The 25,460-nt window shown below is 32.3% G+C and overlaps 2 protein-coding genes across 3 annotated transcripts; one reads left to right on the forward strand and one right to left on the reverse strand.

Annotated features, from left to right (window-relative positions):
• Positions 1-5,842: 5,842 nt before the first annotated feature.
• LOC114187942 (vesicle-associated membrane protein 721-like) lies at positions 5,843-13,527 on the reverse strand. Its single transcript, XM_028076377.2, has 5 exons — positions 13,078-13,527; positions 10,898-11,039; positions 10,690-10,810; positions 6,541-6,603; positions 5,843-6,180 (listed from the first exon to the last, which is right to left on the reverse strand). Exons 1-5 carry the CDS (start codon positions 13,265-13,267, stop codon positions 6,031-6,033), a joined length of 666 nt encoding a protein of 221 aa, XP_027932178.1. The 5' UTR covers positions 13,268-13,527; the 3' UTR covers positions 5,843-6,030.
• Positions 13,528-17,495: 3,968 nt separating this feature from the next.
• LOC114187941 (uncharacterized) lies at positions 17,496-25,291 on the forward strand. 2 transcript variants are annotated; one of them, XM_028076375.2, is made up of 10 exons: positions 17,496-17,884; positions 18,115-18,158; positions 18,477-18,603; positions 18,727-18,850; positions 19,477-20,024; positions 20,157-20,433; positions 20,520-20,799; positions 23,240-23,401; positions 23,968-24,429; positions 24,732-25,291. In XM_028076375.2, the coding sequence occupies exons 1-10, from the start codon at positions 17,689-17,691 to the stop codon at positions 25,035-25,037; spliced, it is 2,526 nt and encodes an 841-aa protein (XP_027932176.1). In that variant the 5' UTR covers positions 17,496-17,688; the 3' UTR covers positions 25,038-25,291. The 2 variants fall into 2 exon arrangements, with proteins under 2 accessions (XP_027932176.1, XP_027932177.1); XM_028076376.2 differs by having other exon boundaries at positions 23,243-23,401.
• Positions 25,292-25,460: the final 169 nt, after the last annotated feature.

Raw genomic sequence — 25,460 nt, forward strand, 5'->3', positions numbered from 1 at the left:
TTTTGATTAAGAAGACAAGAAAAATATTTAAAATTTTCTGGAAAGTTGACCTGAAGGTAACCTACATCATCACATGCTAATGCATGCCTTCTCTCACATTATAGTTATATATATTAATTTATAAGAGGGTGGCAATTCAAAGGAATGCAAATGCTAGTTTAAGATTAAAAGGGTCTATAAAAAAAATCAAAACTTTCCTTAATTTGTAAGGGAAAAAAATATTTTTTTTAAATTCTAAAAAATGTAAAGTATATATATACTAATCAAATCAAGATTTATCATTTAACAAAAAAAAGATATTTAAAATTTTATTTTCATTTTTAACAAACATGTTAGGCTTTCACTCGGAAGATACAATACTAATGAGACCTGAGTCCAACCAAATAAAACATTGACATCACTCTCAACTTAAAACCTTAAGTCAATAAGTTTATGGATCTTTATCCTTATATAGTGTTCTACTTTCTCATTCTAACTAATGTGGGACTTAGACTCATACCTGGATTCCTAAAAAAAACACTCCCAAACAATGCTATAAAATTAAGCATTAGCCAAGAATGGTGGTGGTTACGTAAAGTATTTGTTTGAGTAGTAACTATGTGTGGTTTGATTTGGAAAGAAAAAAGGATATTAATTATAAAGTGTGTGGTGATGCCAAATAACATGGTGTAATGGTATGATATGGTTGTACTAAAGCAGAAGAAAGGTAATTATCCATTTTCCTTAATTGCTTTAATTTGAAGTCTCATAAGATAATGATGGGAAAGATAGTTATTAAAAGAAAAAGACAGTGTATTGATGATGAGAAGAAAAGGACAGAGTAATTTGATATTTGCAATAAGATATGGTCCTACAAAAAAAAAAAAAAGCTTTAGCCACCCCAAATACTTACTTTTCTTTGATCCATAATTAAGGACTATTTTAGTTTTGGCTTGTTTGTGTGTGAGCTTGAAAATGAAGCATATGTGCAAGGAAAGAAAGACACACTAATGGAGGTGTCTTTTTCAGGAAAACAATGAAAAGATGAAAACGGTTTTGGGGTAGGACATTTATGATATGCTGAATCATGTCATTTTCAATAACTACACCCATTTATTTAAAGCTGATTTAGACCATTTCATGTGCTTCACCCTTCTCACAACTTGTGTTTTTTATGCTTTTATTTATTATTGTGGTTCTCATCCACATCAGGGTCACTCTAACTTAGAAGCAAGGAATCAAGTTATACATTTGGATTAAAAACCATTTTTAGGTGAAACGTTGAATGGGGGAGATAGTGACAATTAATAAACTCATTATCCTCATCTAATCTACCTCCTCATATATCAAATTCCACCAAGTGTGTTGGCTGAATGTTCCTTCTTTTTTTAATTTTTCTCATGTGTAATCATATGTTTATTATTATAACTGGTTAAAAAAATCTAATTTGATTCGATATAAGACGAATTTATAGTATATAAACAGATACAAATCTCATTTTACAAATTAGTTTTTTAAAATTTAAGTTGAATTTTAAGTCTACCTCTTAAAATGGTATCAAAGTCGTTCGAAGTTTATTTTAATGAAATTTGTTGTTTGTCGGATCTATCATGTCACTTTATCTTAATGAGATTTGTTGTTTGTTGGATCTATAATGTCACCTGCTATTTGATCGCTATCTAACCACCTGTTAATATCTAATGTCATGCATGAAATATGTGTGTAAGATTTCACATAGACTAGAAATAAGATAAATTTATAATGTAAGTAATTAATTATTGTTGGATCTTTCGAGAGTGGGTTGAGAGTAATATAAGGATGAATACTCATAAACTTATCATCTTAAGGTTTTGGATTGAGAGTGGTGTCAATCCCTTATATGTGAGTTGAGTTCATATCTCATTAGTGTTGTATCTCTCCGATAATCTTTTCTCGAAAGACTCAAACCTCATTTTATAAATATGTTACTGTAATATACACTTCTTAATATATCTAAGTTGTATAATTTAGTCTAATATGTCAGGCTAACTTCTCTCAAATGTCTAACTCTTTTCCGTTTTTTTTTTCTTCTCCACATGACTTGACCCTGTGAAGCAGCCTGCATGATGAACTCAATATCTTGACTTTCTCATATCTATTTGAGGTTTTCATTCAAGTACATAAATAATAGTTTACACATGGATATGAAAAAAAGTTATATTTGATAACCATGAATTGAATTTATTGTTAAAAATGAAAGTTAAGCATTTCAAGGCTTCTTCCTGTTTTTGAAAAACTGGTGTGAAGGATTGATTGCAAGAACGTGTTAAAAGTGAAGCCTCGTAAGTCACAATGTCAAATTCAAAACGGTTTTGGGGCTTATTTTTCTTCTTCTAATGTGTGTTGTTGCACATAAATAACAATGGTCATAGTTGTTGGATGAAGAATTGTCCTTCATTGAAAGTAGTATAAGAAATTTTTGACTGACGTACATAGTTTGACTTCTAAGGTGAATTATTTAATAACAGAGAGAAGATATTAAAATCATCTTCAACGTATGCATGCATGTTTTCTGATCAAATTTCTACTAGAATATAGCATTTGGTGTCTTTTGTGATAACACGTGTGAACTATTAACGAAGCACACATGTTTGAAAGAAATTATAACAAAAAAAAAAGTTTGAATTGTTTGGGCCCTATTGACTAAGATAAAAGACTTGGGCCATTAAGAATTTTGTTGAATTGTAAAGAAATAGAACTTTTCAACACACATTGCACGAGTTTGAAAGTTTGGCTATTTGACCCCTGAAGCAACATGTAACAATAATATGCTTGTAAAGTGTATTTTACTTTACCAATTTTCTTCTGAAGACTATTGATTTAATCATAAAACTTTGCCCAAATTTGTGTATTTTTGTTCTATCAGGAGCCAAAGTTTGTTCAATTTCATATTAATCGAATACGATCTGTTTAAAACTAGTGGCCAACACCAGCATAGTAATTAAGTTTAATTGTTAAAATGAAAATTCTTTCAAAGTGTTGTTTGTAATGATGAAGAAAGTAATGTTGTGAGACCACACAGCAGAAAAAAAGGAAGATGGTTTGATGGTGAGAAGTTTCATAACATTTTTTCCCTAAAACTTTGCTATTATGACAGACTATTCTCTTTGACCAATTGCGCTAAGGAAGGTCACTTGTTTTTCACACTTACAACATTATATACTATGACATTTGCAGTGTGTATCCAATGCTAAAGACTTTTTTTTTCTGTTGTCTTCCAACAGTTTAAATATGTTTCAGCTAAGTTATACATGACAATAATGACAGGTAGAACGATCAGATAGTAGAAACATTATTAAAATATATAGATATTTCTTATATATGATTAAGTTATATAGATAATTACATGAAAACTTCTTCGGCATTTACCGTAACATCTCGCAGCTTAATACTAATGAAATAAGACCCTTTATTATAATATTCAAAACAGATAATTTGATGTACAAAGTATATTAATACAGTCTTACAATAAATAGGATTATAAAAATAATATATCATCTATACACCTAAACTTAAACTAACAAACTCTATAAGAAACTAATCACTTACTAAAACTCTTCAATACCTTCTACAACTCTAACGGATAACTCCTCGTCCTTCAGAGGTGTCTCTCTAAACCTGCAATTTCATCTGCTCCTACCCAATAGGTGATCATCACAACATAAGAGACAAACAACACAAGAAGGTACAAAACACACAACAAGGTAAGCTAATTTATAAAAGAAATATTCATAGATATATTTATATCATGCCAAAAAACTATAAATATACTAGAAAACACATTTATGTCTATAATCACACAAACAGTTGACATTAAACTTAATTATCCGGATACATGCCTTTGATGTAGGATACATAAGAGGTGTGCACCTGTGAGGGTTGCTAAAATCTACAAAGTCTAGCCAGGGGTCATCACCCAATCACACACACAGAGTTAGTCCTGTTCAAGCCTATGACCGAAGAACAAGTCTAAAGGCTAGGACCTCCTGCCATTCTCACCACATAACTCATTCTACTCTATGAGTGTGAATGGTTATTAGAGTTCAGGATATTTCCCACTGGTCATTCTCTCATATCAAAGCATACACTAATAGTAGTACCACAAACATCACCACTAGGAACTTCTTCATGAAATTCCTTAAACATCATTAATAGTTCTTCTTCAATAAAACTGCTTATTAAGGATTTTTAAATTTAAAGATTACAGAAAATATAATTGTTTACTCCTTTTTTTCATTTTATAATATTTAAAACATTAAAAAACTTAGCAAGTATGATGAAAAAGTAAAACAGTTAAAAATTAAGTTATCACTAAAAAAAAAAAAAAACTGAAACGCAGTTTTAATTGAAAGCTGTCAATTAGGCGTTTTCGAGAAATGTCCTGTGAGAAACCCAACCCCCTCCCACGGCTTGTGAACCACCGACCAAGACTTCTCTTAGACTGTGTTCATTTATAAAAATGGATTTGGGAGAGAGTGTAGAGATAAATTTGTGTAGATTTAGGTGGATGGATTTTTGTATTTTTTTTGAGTGAATTTAGTAAAGTGTGTAGATTTGGATATAAGTCTTATGAAAGTTAGTGAAAGATTTAATTGATGTGATAGATAAAATAAATTGTAAAAATAGATAGAATTAGAAATTTACCAAAATACCTTTAATGATAAAAATAAAATAAAATAATTAATAAATCAGTTAAAAATATTAAAATTTATTAATATTTTAATTATTATATACATATATTAAGAATAATAAAATTAATTATATGTACATAATTATATTTTTAACAATATTTTAATTATTATTAATTATTATATATGTATATTATTAATTTATATATTAATATATTAATCATAATATTTATAAAAATATTTTAATTATTATATAAAAAATATTAGTAATAAGTATTATTATATATAAATATTATTAATTATTATTATTATTATTATTATTATTATTATTATTATTATTATATATATATATATATATATATATATATATATATATATATATATATAGTTGAGAATACTATTATCATACAAATTGAAAAAAAAATTATCAAGGAGAGAGCACTCTTCACAATGGTAATTGAATGTTAATAAGGTCATAAAAGTAAATTTAGTAGAAATCGTTACAATTCTTTTCGTTTGTGAAGGGATGAAATTTGACTATTTAATCACAAATACATCGCTCTAAATCTGTTCAAATCTTGTTATGCGAACATCTCTAAATCTGTTCAAATCTTGTTATGCGAACATGAGAAAAGTGAAAATTTCATCGTCACAAATCTGCATATTTACAAAATCTGCGCATACGAACACAACGTTAAAGTTGGAATGAATAGAGAAACAACGGTGGTTTAAAAAATGTTATTAACGTGTTAAACGTTGTTAGCGTAAAGAAGATTTCCGGCACCAAAGAGATTACACGACTAGCACTTTTCCAGAAGTCACAAACATATAAGCTTATATATAGATGACTCATCATAATTACCATGTCAGAGACTAACACCAGAACAAAAATAATCTACCATGAGTCAAAGTAAAACATGACATTTGAAGAAGTGAAAACTGTTTTAAGTCTTCAATGAAATAAAACTAGTATATGCTGAAAAAAATTTATATATTTCTGCTGTCAGCAATTTTCTTTGGTACTACCATCCGAGACTCTCGCTAAAAAGTGTACTTCTAAGGAAATAGTAACCTTGGAAGGCCACAGGTTCAATAGATAAAAAGGTCGATAATGCAAAATGGTGTAAATGGAATCATTAGAAAGAATAAGATCGAATAACACATTTACATGATTGATGACCGAATAAAATGGAAACTGAACTTCAAATCGACAACCCAATTTATAAGTAGATCAAAGCATTTATAAGTAGAACAAAGCGACCAACATATGACCTTTATCTATATCTATAACTATATTACATACAAACTCATGCCATCATTAGGATCTTTCCTCATATAATCTCAAGCTTGAAATAACATGATAAAGGGCATCGGAGAATGGTGCCTATTTCCCACAATTGAACCCATGACACACAGATAGGACTATTATAAGGATCAGTGCTATCAAAATTCCCAGGACAATTAGCTTTATCTTCATGTTTTGTAGCCACATTTTTCGACGGATTCTGGTTCCAGAAGTCCTGAAATCCTGTGCCTGAAAAAAATATATTTTTCTTCAAAATGGTAGAACATAAATTTGTACAACCACATCCATATCAGAGCCAAACAAAAAATGAAAGCATATAGAAATCAGGGTTCGAGACTTTTCTTTGATTTTTTGGCATGTGGAGAGAGAGAAGAGAACGGAAAGTGGAATATATACAAATCATTTTTTAAAAAATAAAAGTGGAAGTAACTAGATAGTCTGAAACAATGAAGACACCAAAACTGAGGAATCTCCTTTCAATATTTAGAAATATGCTACAGTTAGCATTCGCTTTAAGAGATGATTACTCCACAAAAAGAAATAAATCTCCTTTCACATACATACTTCATAAACACAGTACACACTAACCTGGTTATGAAGGTTCTCTGTCTTATCCACAAGAAGCTCTATTTTTTCACCCCTGTCCAGAACCTACATTAAATTATAAATGTCAGTATAATTTGATCAAATGCCCTTATATATCAGTCTTATTGATCCAATTATATTAAAAGGCCAGACAAAAATTGGAAAGTCAATTTTCTTCTATCAATAAGTACAACTGCAATAATGTTGTCTTGGCATAGGTTGATAATAACGAACATTTTAAACACAGGTTGACAAGGTGCAGTAGTCCTAGGAAAGATATAATTTTGAAAATCACAGTGCACAAGCATATCAAACAAAAATGAGATAGGCCGGCATCGAAATTTGCCGGTTAAACAACGGAAAAAGAGAGAACATTAAAATGGTTATATAGAAACATCAGAAATAAAGTGGTATCCATTATTAAAATAAATAAAAAAGACATACAAAAAAATGAGATAGGCCGGCATCCCGCTAAACAACAAAAAAAGAGAGAATATTAAATAGTTAAGATATAAACATCAGAAATAAAATGGCTTATATTAGTAAAATAAATAGAAAAGATGACCGCTCATGTATGTCAAACCCATTTTAATATATACATTTCTGCAGAAAGCTTCTGCTAAGATTCAAAGAGAAGATACAACAAGGAACATGAAATGAACAAGCAACTGCGACCAGTGAATTTATGATGATGAAGTCAGAGAATACAAGAGGAAAGCTGCGTACAATGACACCTCCCCCTATACATTTGGGAAGGAGCGCTTTGGAACTGGAGTACGTTAGCTTTAGCGTATATAAGGTAAATTTATCTTGGCTTTCTTTGAAATTTCAAATGCTTTTATTGCATCTTAGTTGTGATAATCTTACTTCTGCGGTTGCAATAGTTAAAATTTGTTTGAATTTATGCATCGCATAATATGGGTACCCAAAACTATTTTACTAGTACTTCACACACGCCGTATTTTTAGGTTTTCAGTAAACCCCCAAATAGCGGTATTTCTTTTCTAACCACCAGGATCAGACCTTAAAGTCACTTACATCACAATATAATAGCAAAAGGTAATAATGGGGTATGAGAAAAAAAAAAAACTTAAAATTAATCCAACTGCCCCAGGAATAGAAGGAAAGAACCCTTCCGATTGTCAAAGAATTCAAATATTGCGAACCACCTGATCCCAAAATGAAATAGGCTTACGATTGCAATTTCAAAGAAACACACAAGTAAGGGACCACAATACAATTCGATAACGAGAGAAGCAAAATATGAGCATCAAAATTCAAATCATAGTTGTCAATCCATAGAGCAGTGCAGAGCAGCCATTTAAAAGCTGGCCATACTCAAAATATAGCAAATAGTCTTAATACAATGCAAATAAGCACAATAATGCTCAAAACTCATTAGAAAAAAAAAACTTCAAAACCTAAAGTATGGCCGCAGTAAACAGGATGGAAATATACACAAAAGGCAATGAATACAATGCATAAAATTTATATTATAATAGGAAAACAAATAAATTAAGACATGGATAAATGCAACAGGGAGCTGGACTGGACAACATTGTCCAAGCCTAGAAATAATTAGAATTGAAATTAAAAAGTGTCATCAAAATACTTCATTTAGGCCAAGGCTAATGGTGAGCAATAAATGCCGGACAAGTAATCGAGTAACATAGAACAAAGAAATCAGACAACTAGAGCTACTTTTGTCAAACAGGTTAAGATTTGTGTCAAGTAACACAATGAACAGAGCAGAGACACATACCACAAGGAACTGAACAGAGAAGTACTGGGTGGCTAGAATTGACTGAAAAAAAAATGAGAGAAACGCCCAGATTTGGCTGCCTGACAATTGAAAGGTATTTGCCAGAATTTAAAAAACAGGTAGAAAGCCTAATTTTCTTTGAATGAACCAGGATTTCTAGCTTCAAAATCATTAAATGCAAAAAAGATTGAGAAAGTCCACAGAATGGAGCTAGAATAACCATATGTTTGCACAAAATAGGCTTTTCAGTCCAGCTTAGAGGGGTGACCATGAAGGCACGACCCCTGCCACTACACACAGTGCAAAAACATGATACGACGGAACTACTGCTGCACTAGGTGCCATGACATGTCGCTACAGTATTAACTATGGATTATCAGAGAAATAGGTATCACTATAACACCTGCTATTAAGTAATTTAGCCTGCTAATGCATAAGGCACTGTATGTATCTATCTCAATGCTCCGTACATCTTTTAACTAATTTTAGCTTATTTATGAAAATGGTGCAGTTTTGGTTTGATTTTATGCAAATGGGTACTTGGAAAAAAAAAATTACAAGAATGGGTAAGTAGGGAGGCAAGGGACGACTTTAAAAAAGAAGTCACGAGATTTTTTTTATTACTAAGTTGTGCTTGGAAGCACAACTTTGGCTTGAAATTTTTTTTTTTTGGTCAAAGCTGAAGGCGTGCTTAAAAAGATTACTTTAAAATAGAAGTCACGAGATTTTTTTATGAAGTTGTGCTCACAACTTTAGCTTGAAAGTTTTTTTTTGTCAAAACTGAAGACGTGCTTAAAAAGATTTTCAGTGTGTTTACATTTCTTTTGTTGTTTGGGTTGAATTCGTGCAAACATAGACGTTAAGATTTTTTCGTTGAAATCATGCCCCTGGGGCTATTTCTCTCTCTTTTTTTTTTTAATTTCTGATTACATTTTAAAAATATATTTAATGTATATTTGTGATTTGTATTTGAGATGATTTAATTTTTCAAATTTAATTGTGAATAAATTTTTAAATTTTTTAAAGTCATCCCTTCACAACTTACGCATTCTTGTAATTTTTCCAAAAGTACCCATTTACATATAATAAAACCAAAACTGCACCATTGTCGTAAATAAGTAACTAATTTTCCGATAGTTTTTTACAGCTACTATAGATATGTCTACTGTCATGTTCTGCTACAGTCTGCATTGGAATACAATAAGTTAGAGCAAGGTTATCTGCCTAATTAGGTTCTATACAGGACTACTCAGTAGTTACATGTTTCACATAAATATATGAGTTCTCGCCTTATTTTCTCATAGTTTTCTCGCACTTTCTATCATTTTCCTTTCCCAATTTTTGGTCTTTAAAATAATTAAATTAGCCTCATTACTTCTAGCTGACCTCAAAGATCTGATGGACAGACTGAACATTCAAAGTAAAACTGCTCCTCTAACAAAGACTGGTCAGTGGTGACCATTAGCAAATTGAAAGACAACATTATCTTCTCTCAACCTACTCTAATACCCTTGATTCCTGTCAAGTATCAACAGCTGTTAAAAACTTATGGCTTACTACTGAGGAGACAAGTAGGTGGAAAGGTCCCTTACCTAACTCCCCACAGCTCAATAGCAACCAACTTTTTTCTTCTAAATGAAGAACCGGAACTCACTTGACCATAAGCCTTTTACACAATCCAACAATTAGACAAGATTGCATTTTCTTTTATCCTAACGTCATCTACCACTTTTATTCTCTATCAAAACACAGCCTTATATCAGTCTTCTTGCAAGACAGCACTCAGTTTTATAAATGCTTTCTTGTAAACCTTATTTTATTGTAGCAGGGCTCAGCCTATTAAAACCATTACAGATTATAAAAGCTAGACAGCAGACAGAAAACATGGGAAAGGGTTTCAACATAAAAATGAAAATGGAGAACTTATTGGTTTCCGATTAATGTTCGAACTACCCTGCCTTGGCCTCTTTTTGCCAATTATGAAACCTAGCTACTTGAAGATTACAATAAACAACCTCAGTTTCTTTCTAGTTGTATGTCACATATACAAAAAATTACTGTTTAAGGGAGAAGAAGATTTGATAATCACTTTCAGATCCCAAATGTAATAAAGACAATTTCTACATACAATTATGTCAGATCAGTATCCAATTTGCCTAAGCTTGATCCGAACAAATATCAATGCTTCACAAGCACAATCCATGAACTTCATACAAAATACTCTCGTGTTCAGTTTTGCAGAGATCCACTCAATGTTGTTGTCTTATTTATTCTAGGAATTTAAACATTCACCGTAATTTTTATTGATTGGAAAAAATTATTTTTGTACCCACCGATCTCTTCAGTTTACTACCATCTTAAATTAGTGCAATTAAGTAGTTCATGTGTACCTTTTCAATATTCTCCATCATGACACCTTTAACTTCAGAAACCTGAGCTTTCACCTTCGCAAGTTTGTTGACCTCTTCGGGATGATCAACACAGTACTGCATATGTTCCTTCAACTTTGGCCTGGGCAGAAACTTTAACACATTAGCTAAAACAACAATATAAATCCACTGCCATATACTTTAAAAGCTTAGAACAGAAACATAATACCCAAATTCCTTGTTAAGGCTGTTCGCAGGAGCTGTGGCGGCCCTTCCTCCACCATATTTTGACACAAAATCATCTTTGACACGCTCTAAAAAAGCCATGGGCACTTGCCTTCCAATTGATTCATCAGCAACAATAGAATATGCTACAAAATTCCAAAAGTATGACATTTCAGAACTACCAAACTTTTTAAGCTTCATCTATGCAAAGCAATATCAGCTAATAAAACTACAAAAAGAAATCCCAAAAAACAGAAACACAGCATGATTATCAATCTTAGATAACAGAGATTTGTGGCCAGAACCTCCAAAGACAATAGTAAGATAATGGATAATTGGATGACAGCCATTCTGAATCTTTTATAAAAATTAAATAATTTTACTTCACATATGCAGATGCTTGAAACAAAAATTTAAGATAAATTATAGTCTTGAGAACAATTCAATAATTATATTGTTATTTTTAATTTCGAATAATCCTTAGGATTCTATAAGACAGAAGTAGAAAACACTTCTTACAAAATAATTACCTGAAGAATGGAATTACAAATCTACTTTTTTAAAGTGGGATTGTTTTCACTGCTTCATGTGTTGAGTATCCCTAGACTTATGGAACTACGTCAGCTTGTCACATCATGTGTTACTTAACAATATATTAAACCATTTTGTATGCATTTTAAAGAATTTGGATACTCCCCTGATTATTGTTAATGGGAGCGGTCCTATTTAATAAATTTTAACCATTTATTATGGTTACTACTTAATATATACCGTTGAAATAAAAACTAACAAACTCACTAAACAAGGCACGCATGCTACCCAATCTTCTTTCATAAATTGGTTTTTATTTCAACAGTGGATTAAGTGAAAATTAAACATAGTAAATGGTTAGTGTTTCTTAAACAAGACCTCTCAATAACATAAAGTAAGAGAGTATCCAAATCCGTTTTAATATTATACCAAAAATATAATACATTATATACCCAGGTATTATTATTATAAATTATAACTAGAAGATGTGTTTCCTGTATCTTGGTTGGCTTCTGAATGCCGATATAAACTCTTTTAATATGCAATGGAGAACAAAATTCAAGAGTTAATTGTTATAAAAACCCTTAATGATAATTTACACCAAACTATAACAATTTATAAAGACAAATATTATGACAAATATTGTTATAAAACCTTTAATGATATTTATCTTATTTTTATGTTTATGCATTATATTAATAAATTAGCATCAGGGGAAATTTTATAATTTTAACATACATTCCCAAGAAAATATAATATGAACCAAACACATTTTAATCATTCCAAGGAATATAAAAAAAAAAATAGTCCCACGAACTTTAGTTATCAACCAAACACGTTTATTTAAAAATAAGCAGGCATGTTGGCCCAAAGGAATGTAATCCTAGGAATGAAATTACATAACTTGAAGTAAACTCAAAAAAATAAATAAAAAAAAAGGGTTTTGCGACGCCACAGCAGAAAAACGGAAGACTGTAGACAACACTTGCGTGAGACCGTGAGGAAAAAATACCAGCGTGGACACTGGATCGTGTTACAGATAACAAGCACAACGGAGGAATGGCAAATACCAGCGTGGAAACTGGATCGTGATCGTGTTACAGATAACAAGCACAACAGAGGAATGGCGTGCAGAATTTGGATCGGTTGGCTGCAACTATGTCAACTACCATTGCGTCAAAAAGATTGTGTAAAAACAGATAAGAATGTGAGTGATAACAGAAAAGAGTTTTGGCCGGAGGGATTTCGAACTCAACACACTACTGATGAAAATGAGTGATTTCCCACAGTAATCCTCCAAAAACAAAAACAGAAAATCCACAAATATTCACAATTCTAGGCCCGACATCTGCAAAACCAAAGCACTCCCTAATTCAACTATATTTGAGACCACCACAACCGTTATTCACACAGGAAAAACATCTAAGCTGAATAACCATTTCATTCCCCTAATAACTACAAAACACATTCCTAAAGCAGCACCTAATGAATATAATCCGCGTGTCTCTCGGCCTGTTCCCAATTTTTACGCACACGCATCAACACAAACCAGTTTCACCAAACGATCTAGAATAACATTCAGCACAGGCAACAATCACGAAGAACATCATCACAAAAACTGAAAGGAAACAAAAACACAGAAAAATAACATACTGTAGCCATTGTCGACGAGGTAATTGAAGGTGTGAGCGTCGCAGTTGTAGGTGAACTTGTTGTTAGTGGCAGGAAGCTTCTGAAGACACTGGAAGGCGATGGAGTTGAAGTTTCCGCTGAATTCAGTGTACTCCGCGAGAATCACCGTTCCACGAGACACGAACGCGTAGATCAGAGACTTCTGCCCCATGGATGAGAATCTAAATTGAGTGTTCGGTAGGGTTTTGGAGTTCGTTGCCGCAAGTGAGAGATCTGAGAACAGTTCCGCGGTGGTGATTTTGTCACGCTTTTGCTCAGTCTAACATCCAAATCGAAATTCTTCTCTCACACAAACACACACGCTTTGTTTGGGATTTGTCCAGAGAGAGAAAGGAAGAGGCAAAGGAGAACAGAGAAAGAGAGTTTACCAAAGCGGTGAGAAAAAAAGAGGGAGAGAATGGTCATAGGGAGGTTTTAACTTTCTGTGAACCGGTTATTGCAACACATATCAGAACTCTATGTTGTAACTTTTTCTATTCTCCAATGGTTAACTTGCTTTCATTTGGTATTTTATCAAATAGTATCATTATTATTTTACTTTCTTTTTCATATTATTTTCATTATATTTTCTCAATTCTAATTCATTACATGCGATCACCCTGACATTTAATTATTAATCGAGGTGGTGACATTTGATGAGTATAACACAGAATGAGAAATAAATGCATTCGAAAGTGTAATACTGAATTATTGAATTATATGGAATTTTAAAATTAAAGAGGCTAAAGAAAATAATAATCAAATACTAGTGTCATATGAAATAGTATAACACATTGTTATTTTTTATTTAATATTATTATTAATTTATTACTAGTGTCATATGAAATTATTTTATTAATATTGTTTATTAGTAATTACTTGACATATTATTGTTATTATATATTTTATTGTTATATTAAATTATAATAAATTTAGGTATTTCTGATTAAATATTTTATGAATTGTTTGTTCTTCTATATAAAAAACTATACTTTCTGATTGTGTTTGTTAATATTAAAATACATGATTAATATAATGGGTAAAACTTTAAATACAACATCAATATACTCAAATTACAATATTTCTTAAAATAAACAAGAGTTGACAATATATATCACTTGAAAATAAACAATAATTATGAAAACAAATGAAAGTTGCAATAACGTAAAATTAATTATTTGTAGTTATTTTAATAATATTATTATTACTTTCTGGATTTTTTTTATTATAAATGAATTTCTGGATTTTTATTATTACAAATGAATAAGTGGATGTGCTTTTGGAATAAACATCTACAAAGCTATTACAAACAATAAAAAATTAAAATGTTTGATTAAATATATTCCAAAAAAAAAAACAGAATCAGCCTAAATATAATATTAGATATTGTAAAATATTAGTTATTATATTATGATTTTATATTAACACGAATTAATCTTTAAAATTATATAAATTTCAACCTAATACCACTTTGAAACTCATCAAAACTACCATAATTTAAATAGTCTTTTAATCATTGAGATGAAACGATGAAAGGTGTCATTGACCTTATCTAAAGTCTATAAATTTCAGATAAGCATCTTTGAAAATGAAAAGACGGTAAAGTTAGGTCACCCAATTGAATATTTAAAGTGTACAAGTTATACAAATATCCATCAACATGAATATTTCATTTCACTGATTAACATAGCTAATAACGTGACCAAACTAAATTAATTGATTAATAATTAAATAATTTTTGCTGAAAAATATTAATGTTAATCTATAGCATAGATTAGTAAGTTAACAGCTTTTGGATTTTAAATAAGTTTACAGAAATCCTTCTCAACAAAAATTCATAAAAATACTTTGGACAACATAATTTATATAAAATTTTATAAGAATTTATCGAGAATATTACTTAATATCTTTTTTTATTTAAATTAGTTTTTAGAAAATATTTCAGTTTTAGACATTTGTTTCAGTTTTAAAAATTAGTTATTATTTTATATCAGGAGTGAGATATTCTAAATATTTTATATTTGATATTTGTTATATTTTGCTCTATGTATAGGGTATATCAATAAAATATTAAAACATGTTTTTCCGTATAACATATCACATATATCTCTCATATTTTCAAAAGTCCTAAAAATTCCAACAAAATTGTACTCCATGTTTCATGATATCTTTTTTGGGACAATCATATTTTTAGTCTCTTGAAAACTTCACATCAAAGATTGAGTATTCTGATAAAATAATGCATCCATATAGTAAAAACAGACTAATTAAATATTAATATTATGTTTGGATAAGATAATTTGATTTAAATAAATTTATGTTAAAATAATTTGTTTAGTTAAAATAATTTGATATTAATTGAAAAATAATAAAAAAATTGGAATATATTTCAAATGAATAGTTTTAAATATCTTATAAAATACAAATATATATATATATATATATATATATATTCCTTTTATTTTTATTTTTATTTCACTAAGAAGGGTTGAGATGAGTTGATTGGATAAAGATTAAAATGAATAGGTTAAACTTAAAGTTGAGTCAAGTCATCGTAAGAAAAAGGTCAAACCAATTTGATACAGGACAAATGTTAAGGTGATTTAGCACATGGCGAAAATTTAGTAAAATTGACTTGAAGGTCAAGTAGATTCAACCACGGCGAAAATCAAACTAGTTCGCCCTAGGCCAAGGTTAAAATTAATCAACCTACCCTGAAGGTCGAACTAATTTAGATAGGCCGAATGTCGAGACAAGTAAGTTTAAGTCAATTGAGATTGAAAGTCAAGACAATTTGGTTTGAGTCTAAGGTCAAAATGAGGCAATCGAGCAAAAAATTAAGACGATTTTGCACAAGTCGAAGGTCAAGTCGGGTAGACTTAAGTCGAAGAACGAGATTAGTCAGCCCAAACTAGAGGTCGAGACAAGTCGGTCTATACCAAAGGTCAAGTCGTTTTAGTATGGGGCAAAAGTCGAAATGAGTTGATACGGGTCGGAGGTTGAGACAAGTCAACCTGGGGTGAAGGTATATCTGAGTTAATCCGGATTGAAAACCGAGTTGAGTTAGCCTATGCCAAAGGTTGAAAAAAGTTGGCATGGGTCGAAGGTCGATACAAATCAGTCAGACCGAAGGTTGAAATTAGTTAGGCGGGTTGAAGGTCAAGACCAATTAGTTTAGGCTTAAGGTTAATATGTGTTGACCATGGCTGGAGATTGATACAAGTGTGCTCGGATTGAAGGTTTAGACGTGTCGGTTCAGGCTAAAGATCAAGATGAGTCATCACAAGTCGAAAGTAAAGACAAGTTAACTTAAGTTAAAAGTCAATATGAATAGTTTCAAATGAACTTAAACTCAAAACTGGATATAACCTGGCCATCCAAATATTTTTAAAATGTAAGTTTAACATGAAAGATAAATTAAATTGCTTTATTAAAATAGTTTTGAAATCTATAATATTTTAATTACTTTATTGAAACAAATTATTTAAAAATTTATTAAAAGAATAAGTTATATGTATTTTAAATATAATTTATTTCAATCTTTTGAAAGATTAAAATTACTTATGAGAACAAGATAAAATTTATTTTAAAAAAAAATCCATTATGTTAATCATTGGTTTTAAACTTAACTAGTAAGTTAAAAAATGTCACGAATTACTTATGTAATTTCAAATAAGTTTTTTTTTTTTTTTTACTGAAATTAAATAAATATGTACACTCTTTTAAACATTTTTTTACTTAATAATAAAACTCAGTTCATGTTTTAAAAAGTTTAAAGTTTAATCAGTAATAATTTCTTATAATGAAAACACAGAATCCAATAAATATTACATAATTGCAAATTATATAGTCATATGACATGTAATTTAAAATTTTACAATAAAAGGTCTGAAATTATACATTATTATTATTATTATATTGTTATTATTATCTTATTATTATTATTATCGGAAATTAAACAAATTTAGATCTGCGTGAAATATTCGACCTATAACATGTTATTGTTATGATTTTATTATTATGATATTGTTACGATATTGTTATAATTAAATAATATGTTAGAAATAATATTAAAAACTGGATTGCTACATCATATATATATATATATATATATATATATATATATATTATCAATAATTTATCAGTAAAACTACATATTGTTTATTTCTTTTAGTTTTAAAATAAAAGATATTTTGACTTTATTCATATGATAAATTATATTTTTAATTATTTGAAAATATTATACTGTATTTCTTAAAAAAATATCCTTGTACACGTAAAAATGAACTATTAGACCGAATAATAATTTTATGAAAATTACTATTTTGTTCCATTTAAAAAAAAAACTTAAAAACAAAAAGAAAAGTGTTTAAAAAAAATAATAATAAAAAGACGCAGAGAGAAAAGGAGTGGGGGGAGAGCGAGAAGGGGTTTTCGCTTTTTGGTTGCAAACTGTGAAGCGAGGAGCGTACGTGCGTTTGTGCGAGAGGTTTCTTCTTTCCCGTTAGGTTTCTTCTTTCCCGTTGTTGTCGCGGCGGAACCCTAGCTAGTCCGGTGGTTTGTGAAACCTAGAAAGACAAAGAGAGTGAGAGGATGAGCGGGAAGGGCGGTGGCAGCCACAACAATGGCGGCGGCAAGGCGTTGTCGGCAACGATTCCGGCGTCATCGCGGAAGATGGTTCAGAGCTTGAAGGAGATTGTCTCCAATTTCCCCGACCACGAGATCTACGCCACACTCAAAGACTGTAACATGGACCCTAACGAAGCTGTTAGTCGTCTCCTTTCACAAGGTTCCTTTCTATCTCTTTCTATCTCTGCGTTTTTCGTTTCGAGGTTCTTGATATTTCTTTCACTTGGAGCGAAACGTGCGAACACCTTCGTTCAATGTTTCGAGGTTATTGCTTTGCTCGCTCGCGCATTGCGGGAAAATGAGAAACAACAGAACGAATTAATCCACGTGTTAGAGATGCTATCAGATACGCGAGCGATTTTTCTAATCTTAGGTTTGTTAATTGTGTAGATCCTTTTCATGAGGTGAAGAGCAAGCGGGAAAAGAAAAAAGAGGTGGACGATTTTTTATTTTGTTGGTTTCAGCTGTTCAGGATTGATTCCATGATATGTTAAAAACAAGAAGAAAGAATCTGTGTTTGATAATCAGATAATCAAATTATCAATTCGATTTTTTCTTTCATGACTGTGTTCTACTGCTGTGTGACAGTAGGTGAATCTGTGTGCTAAGTTTGTACGTGGATATGAAGAGTTTGTTTGACTAGAGCATTTTGTTTCCGCTAGCTGTCTCTACTTTTATTTTTAATTTTTTGATATTTTGTTCGAGTTTGTGTATCTTTATTTTTTTACCTGTTTTTGTCCTTGCTGGTTCAGATTAAGGACCCAATAGATTCCAGGTCTCGTGGGAGTGGGACAAGCAATACATCTAGTCGTGGTGGCGGTAGGGCTGGGACAGATCGCCATGGTGGACGTGGTAGTGCCAACCAATTCGGAAGCAGTGGTATGCAGCTGATGGATGTTTGAACTTGAAATATTGCTCTGACTTAATGAAACTTGTATTATCTGTCACGTTTGTTGTCATTATTATTATTATTTAGATTTCTGCCCTGTTTTGGGAGGCCAGATTCTGGTCTGCAGGGGAAGCCTGCATACAAGAAGGAGAATGGAGCACCTACTTATGGAGGGTCTACATCTTCAACATCTAGTGTGTTGGGAAATAATTCAAACAGGAGACCGATATCCTACAGGTTTATTTTCCTTCATATCATATATATACTCACTGAAAATTGACATGATTGAAATGGGAAAATGTATCAGGATGGCTATAAGGATTCCTATGGTTTTGATACATCTGCAAATTTGGACTAGTTGTTATAAAATGAAATTGCAAACCAAGCCTGACACCTACTGAGGTTAATAGATAAAGTAACAATCCTTCAATTTATTTTAAAAAGTAGGTTCTCTTGGCATCTGACTCTATAACAATCTATTTTGTGTATCGATTTTTATATTTTCTTCCCAAACAGTAGATGATGTGTCAATTATTCTTTGGATTTGTTTTAAGGTTCTACATTGATCTTGCTGTATGTATTATGAACATTGAATATTTTGGATTTAGAATGAAATCGGTTGAAAATTAAGTGCTAGTTTTTGTTTTGTTTTATGTTTTGTGAAACTTCTATTGTAACATTTTAACTGTACAGAAAATCTATCTAATGCTTATGTGGTCATTCCTCTTTTATCTCTATGTTGTAGCATAAAATTGTCCTTTTTTCTATATATTGCCTTCATGTACTTGGATACATATTTCATTAGTATTGGGTTGCGCAGGTGCAGTTCCAAATTCTCATGTCTAATTTTAAAATTGTTGCAGTGATTCTGTGGCTACTGAAAAAACACTTGCATTAGGCATCAGTGATGGACCATCATCATCACACCGTACTGGAGTGCAATCTGCATGGATGGGGAATGCAGGTCAAGTATCAATGGCCGACATTGTCAAGATGGGTAGGCCCCAGGCCAGACCGTCCATGAATCACTCTTCCATCCAGAGTGGTAATAATCAGAACATCGTGTTGCCTCCAGCAGCTTCGGATAACAATTTGCATTCATTGCAAGGTTATGCTTCTAAGGTTTCAGAAACAAATACTAATCAAGGCCATGCCCTTAGTGACAATGTTCCACAGAATGATGAATGGTCTTCTTCTATTGAAAACCAACATGATGTTAGAGGATATGAAGATGTTGATGCCCATGCAAATTCTGAGTACTATGCAAACTCATCAAGCTTTGTTGAAACTGATTGGCAGCAGAAAACTCCCTTGGATGAATATGATGCTGAAGATGGTTCCATTGAGAATGCAGACAATAACGAATATGCTTCAATATCCGCTAAAAGTACATCAGAAGATAACACTGGAGGTACATCGAGTTTTTTATGGTTTACATGGAAATAAATTTCTACCATTCTTGCAGACATCTTTTTGGTGTATGTGTCCTACATAAATGTAAGACACATTTCCTGTGTATTAATTATTGGTTTCTTCTTTTCAGCTGAGGATGATGTTTCATCAATGGCTGCAAACATAGAGCAGCTCAATATACAAAGAGATGATCATGGGACAGAACAAGAGGATGACAATCCTTCTGTAGTAATTCCCAATCACCTACAACTCCATACACCAGAATGCATGAATCTGAGCTTTGGAAGTTTTGGATCCGGTAACCCCCTATCTGGACCTGTGTCATTTACATCTAGGCCTTTGAAAAGTAAGCTAGAGGATACATCTGGTGCTACAGATGTTTCTACAATTGAAAACTCAGACACTAGGTACGTTGGCTATATAATAGGATCCTTTATTCAAACTTTCAATATTATGATTATTCCTAGTTTCCTTAAGGATATTTTTCTTGTAGAAATCCTGACTATTATGGGGATGAGCATCATGCTACTACTACTTCAGATGGAAATTTAGTTCAAGTAACTGGTGTGAGTGCTGGGACATTTGAGCATTCTTCGATTTCACAAGAGGCTTTAAAACCTGAAGCTCCTGAAATTGCTCAGGAACATCAGTATTCATTTCCTTCACAATCTCATGGGTTTGCATATGAAAATGCCCACCAACCGGAGGTCACATTTCCTCCTTCACAGACTAGCTCGCAAATGCAGAATCTTGCTTCCTTCTCTGGTGTAATGGTAATGCATGTTCTATGGCTTGGTCATATTTTAGATTGTAACGGTGATGCATGTTTTTAATGGTAATACTTGTTTTAATGGTAATGCACATTTCCTTCAGTGAATTAGTTTTGAATGATTTGTGGCATGTTTTCGTTAGATTGTCATTTCTGGAAATGTGAAAATCTTATGCTCTGAAGCATTTTGAAAGTAGAGATTTGTTCCTTCAGCAAAATAGCTGTTAGGTCTGTGCATCACTAACAAACAAAGCCTAATTGGATGTATTTTAGTGTAAAACCTTAGGGATTTGTGGTGCTGTGGATCAATTGTGTACCTAATGGATAAATTAACCTTGTATTCTCTCAAACCTTGGGTTGTGAATCTTGGGAGTAGAATAGTAATAGTAAATTTTTGTTAAACCCATAGTCTCACTGAACAAGCAAAGCCCTAGGTTCGGAATTCTAGTGTAAAATCTTAGGGATTTGTGGTGCTGTGGATTTGATCTTTTCCTTACGGATAAATCAACCTTGTATTCTCTTAAACCTTAGGTTCGAAATCTTGGGAATATAGTAATAATATATTTTTGTTGAACCCATTGTCATCCCATAGTAAAACTGCTGTAGTGGGATAGCGAGATGATCATTGATTACTATTTATGAAATTTTATTCATATCACATTACACATAAATACCCAGAAGTAAAAAAATCCTTAATAAAGGCATTCGTAATTTAAACTCATAAAGCGAAATACAGAAGTTAATAACAGAAGTCAATATAAAAGAAAATGAAGAAAGTACAGCGAGAAAGGGTGACATAAGGTTATATATCTGAAGACAGCAGTGAAATAAAGTGAAAACTAAACAATGTGATAGACTTCTACAGATTGTGGGTTGGCCAGAAACACCACCGGTGAGCCATTAATAGGCTTGAAATATATGTAGCTGGGAGCTCTGGGTCAGATGGCTTGCACTGAAGAGAGAAGAGACCAAGTCAGAGCAGTGTTTTATCTAACTTTGAAATGACTGAGATTAGAAAAAACAAGGCTTGTCTTCTGACATCATTTGTGGGGTCTGAAAAAGGGGTTTTGGTATAGGAAAAGAATAATGGTTAAGATGGCTGCAATCCTAGCAGAAAGTGGTTGCGATTTGCACTGGAGCAACCTCTTTTATGTGATGCCACTATAGCAGTGTAACAGTGTGGTATTTAATTTGTTTCTATAGTGGTGGGGAAAAACATTTTTTTTTACTAAGAAACTGTAAGAAAGGACTGAGATTTAAAGAACCTGTCTAAACACTTGTTGTGTGTGTGTTTTATTTATTTATGAAATACGATGGTGTTTGTTTGATAGAACACAATGGTGTTGTTTGATCCATGTAAAACCCCATTTAGTTGACACAGTACTTTCTTGTTGTTTTCAGTGAGATTGTGGCACACAAATGCCTTTATATATTATATCACTTCTCTGGTGCTTTAGGAAGCGAGCTTGTTTGAAAGGAACCCTATGTTTGCATATTGTTTGAACCATCTTTTTATGTTTTTTCACTTCTCTTTAAAAGAAACTGGGCCAAACACTTTTGGAGGAAAGTTCTTAATTAAGGAACTTTGTTTTCACACAAGAAAGATTGGGTGGAGGTGGTAGCTTTACAAAAGAAGTCGTTTGTAAAAATAAGTTGCACATCTTAGCTTTTCTCTCCCTTTCATCCTGATCTAATTAACGAAATGGACCTTTTAGTTTTGAAAGGAATTTCTGGCAAAAGACTTCTACTTTTAAGAAAACTTTTTATTCGTGGAAGCTTTAATTTAAAGAAGCTTTTAAACCAAAAAAACTTGACCAAACATAGGCTTACTATATTATTGCTTTTAAAGTACAGTAACATTTGATATTGCTATAGTTTCTGTCAGGGTTCTGAATAGTTATCTATAGAAATGCATAATGGCCCCAGTCCACTACAGGGACACAGGCCCTTGTAGTGGGCTGCATTGCCAACCGAAGTGGATGCTATAGTGGCACCATGTGTTGATTCCCAAACATCCCTTTGAACAGAGACATCAAGGGATTATTGTTGGGCTATTTTGGGGGTTTAAATTTTGAAAAATTGAAATCTATGGATGAAATTATAGTTTAAATGATGAAGAAGACTTTTCTTTAGAAAATGATAATTGATGATTCCTTTTTAGGAAACTTGTATTTACTTTTGTTGGTATTTACATGTATGTTTTGTTTAAGACACCTATGAATTTTTGTTTTAACTTAAGAATGTTATTAATTTAGTAATTTTTATCAATTTTTTGGATTTATATGTACATAGAAATATAGTCTTTGCTGTCCTGATTGTGAAGCTGGTTGCCTAGCTTTGCTGTCCAGATTTAAAACACTGTTTGCTGTCTTATATCTTGTAGTTCTATCTAGCAATCCTGCTATGTGGATATAAATTTTACTACCTTTCTGTCGATGTTTCAGCAGGCACATTCAAATTCTTTGCCCAATGCTCTGCTGGCTTCAACGGTTCAAACAGCAAGAGAAGATATCCCATACTTACCCTTCCCTGTAACACAATCAATGCCTACAAAATATAGTAATATTGCTTCTTCAATTGGTGGTTCCGGCATAACCATGTCAGAGGTGCACTTCTGCTCTTAAGCGTTTAAGCTTCTCTATTGGCTTTTGAGGATTTTTGTTTGTTAAAACTTAAAATGAAATGTTATGGATGGCAGTGTTTTGAATTTTTTTCTATGCTGTTAGCCTAAAAGGTTAATAGTGGAGTTAAGAATTCTGGTTTATATTATTTTGAAGTATTTCGGTAGTATTCTCATATTTTTTAGTTTAATTTTCATTAAGCTGCGTCACAATTTCACCCTGGCTATTATGTCGATAGTTATAAATTACAATTACATACCAACTGTGGAATTGACTACTATGTACATTAGTTAAAGCTGGCTTACATCCACAGTTACTCAACTCAAATAAGTGGATGGGGTTGGTATTCCAGTTCTGCTGGTCAAATCTATTTATTTCACATCAAGAAAAATATTCATAGAGCTGCTCTTGGGTTTATTCTGGATTTTATTATTTGTTAATGATTAAATTTGCATGTTTAATTGTTGCATCTCTCTTTTGAAGTTTTCATAGAATAGGATGATAAAAAATTTGGGAATTCAGTTGTTTGATACTCTCTTGTCAATGTGCAGGCTCTAAGAGCAAGTGCCATCTCTACACCTCAACCTAATGCCCAAAACTTGCCTGGTGCAAGTGTTGCCACTGGACCCGCACTTCCTCAGCACCTTCCTGTGCATCCCTACTCCCAACCTACTCTTCCTCTGGGACACTTCGCTAATATGATTAGCTATCCATTCTTGCCTCAGAGCTACACATATATGCCATCAGCTTTTCAGCAGACTTTTCCCGGAAACAGCACATATCACCAATCTCTGGCAGCAGTGCTTCCACAGTATAAGAATAATGTTTCTGTCAGCAGTTTGCCTCAGTCTGCTGCTATTCCACCTGGATACGGCTTTGGCAGTTCAACAAGCATTCCTGGAGGGAATTTTTCTCTGAGTCCGCCTGCTGCTCCTACTGGGACAACCATTGGATACGAGGATTTGATAAACTCCCAATTTAAGGACAGCAACCATATGATTTCACTACAGCAGGTACAAAGATCTAGATTTTAAAAATTTTAAAAATTACTTACATTGAACTGTTTATTTTTTCTTGTTATGATTCTTCTCTGACAAGTTTAATTTCGTAAGGATTCAATGTAAAATTATATGTTGACTTTTATTTATGCTTGATAACAACTTGATCCTTTTGAAGGCTCATGTAACTCTGAATTACTTTTTTTGGGAAGTGGTGGTGGTTTTGAGGAAAGAAATATGAAATAGAGCCTTGTTTACTTCTTTCTATGCTATTTATACTCAAAGCTGAAATGGGTTTAATTCTTGTTTTCTTGTAGAACGATAATTCTCCCATGTGGGTTCAAGGGGCGGGCCCTCGAACAATGTCAGCTGTTCCTCCCAGCAACTACTATAGCATGCAGGGACAGAATCAACAACAGCCAGGTGGATTTCGGCAAAGGCAGCAACAACAGCAACAACAACCTTCACAACATTTTGGATCCCTTGGGTATCCTAATTTCTACCAGTCTCAGAGTGGCATTTCTCTGGAACATCAGCCACAAAATCCTCGGGAAGCCTCCTTGGGTGGTCCGCAAAGCCAACCATCCAAGCAGTCTCAACAACTATGGCAAAACAGCTACTAATCCTACTCACCTCCCGGTTTTTCAGGGTATTGATGTTTGGAAGTGGTTAATCAGAGGCATTAACGGTCTAGTAACTTAATGTATCATTGTTTGGTCTCTAGAGACCATGAGCCCATTGCCACGACGTTGTATTCTACATAATTATGTTCCTCATGTTTAACGTAGGTACTAAGTGTGCTAATTTGGTTTACTCTACGTTTTTTGTTTTGTTTTATTATTGTCATCTGATCATAGTGGAAAGTCACTTTTGGATAGTTTTCTCACCTGTTAATTTTTTACGTTCACTGCTGTTACTGAATGAGGTTAAGTTAGGTTGCATAGTTCAGTTTTTGAAGGGAGTTTGACAATCTTTTCAACATCAATGTCGTTTTAACTCATCAGTGCCAACGTTGATAATTATAGATTATCTTTTTCGCCAAGTTT

This window comes from Vigna unguiculata, chromosome 6, assembly GCF_037176805.1.
Source record: "Vigna unguiculata cultivar grain cowpea cultivar isolate G323 ecotype 2 chromosome 6, ASM3717680v1, whole genome shotgun sequence".
Taxonomy (NCBI): Eukaryota; Viridiplantae; Streptophyta; class Magnoliopsida; order Fabales; family Fabaceae; genus Vigna; species Vigna unguiculata.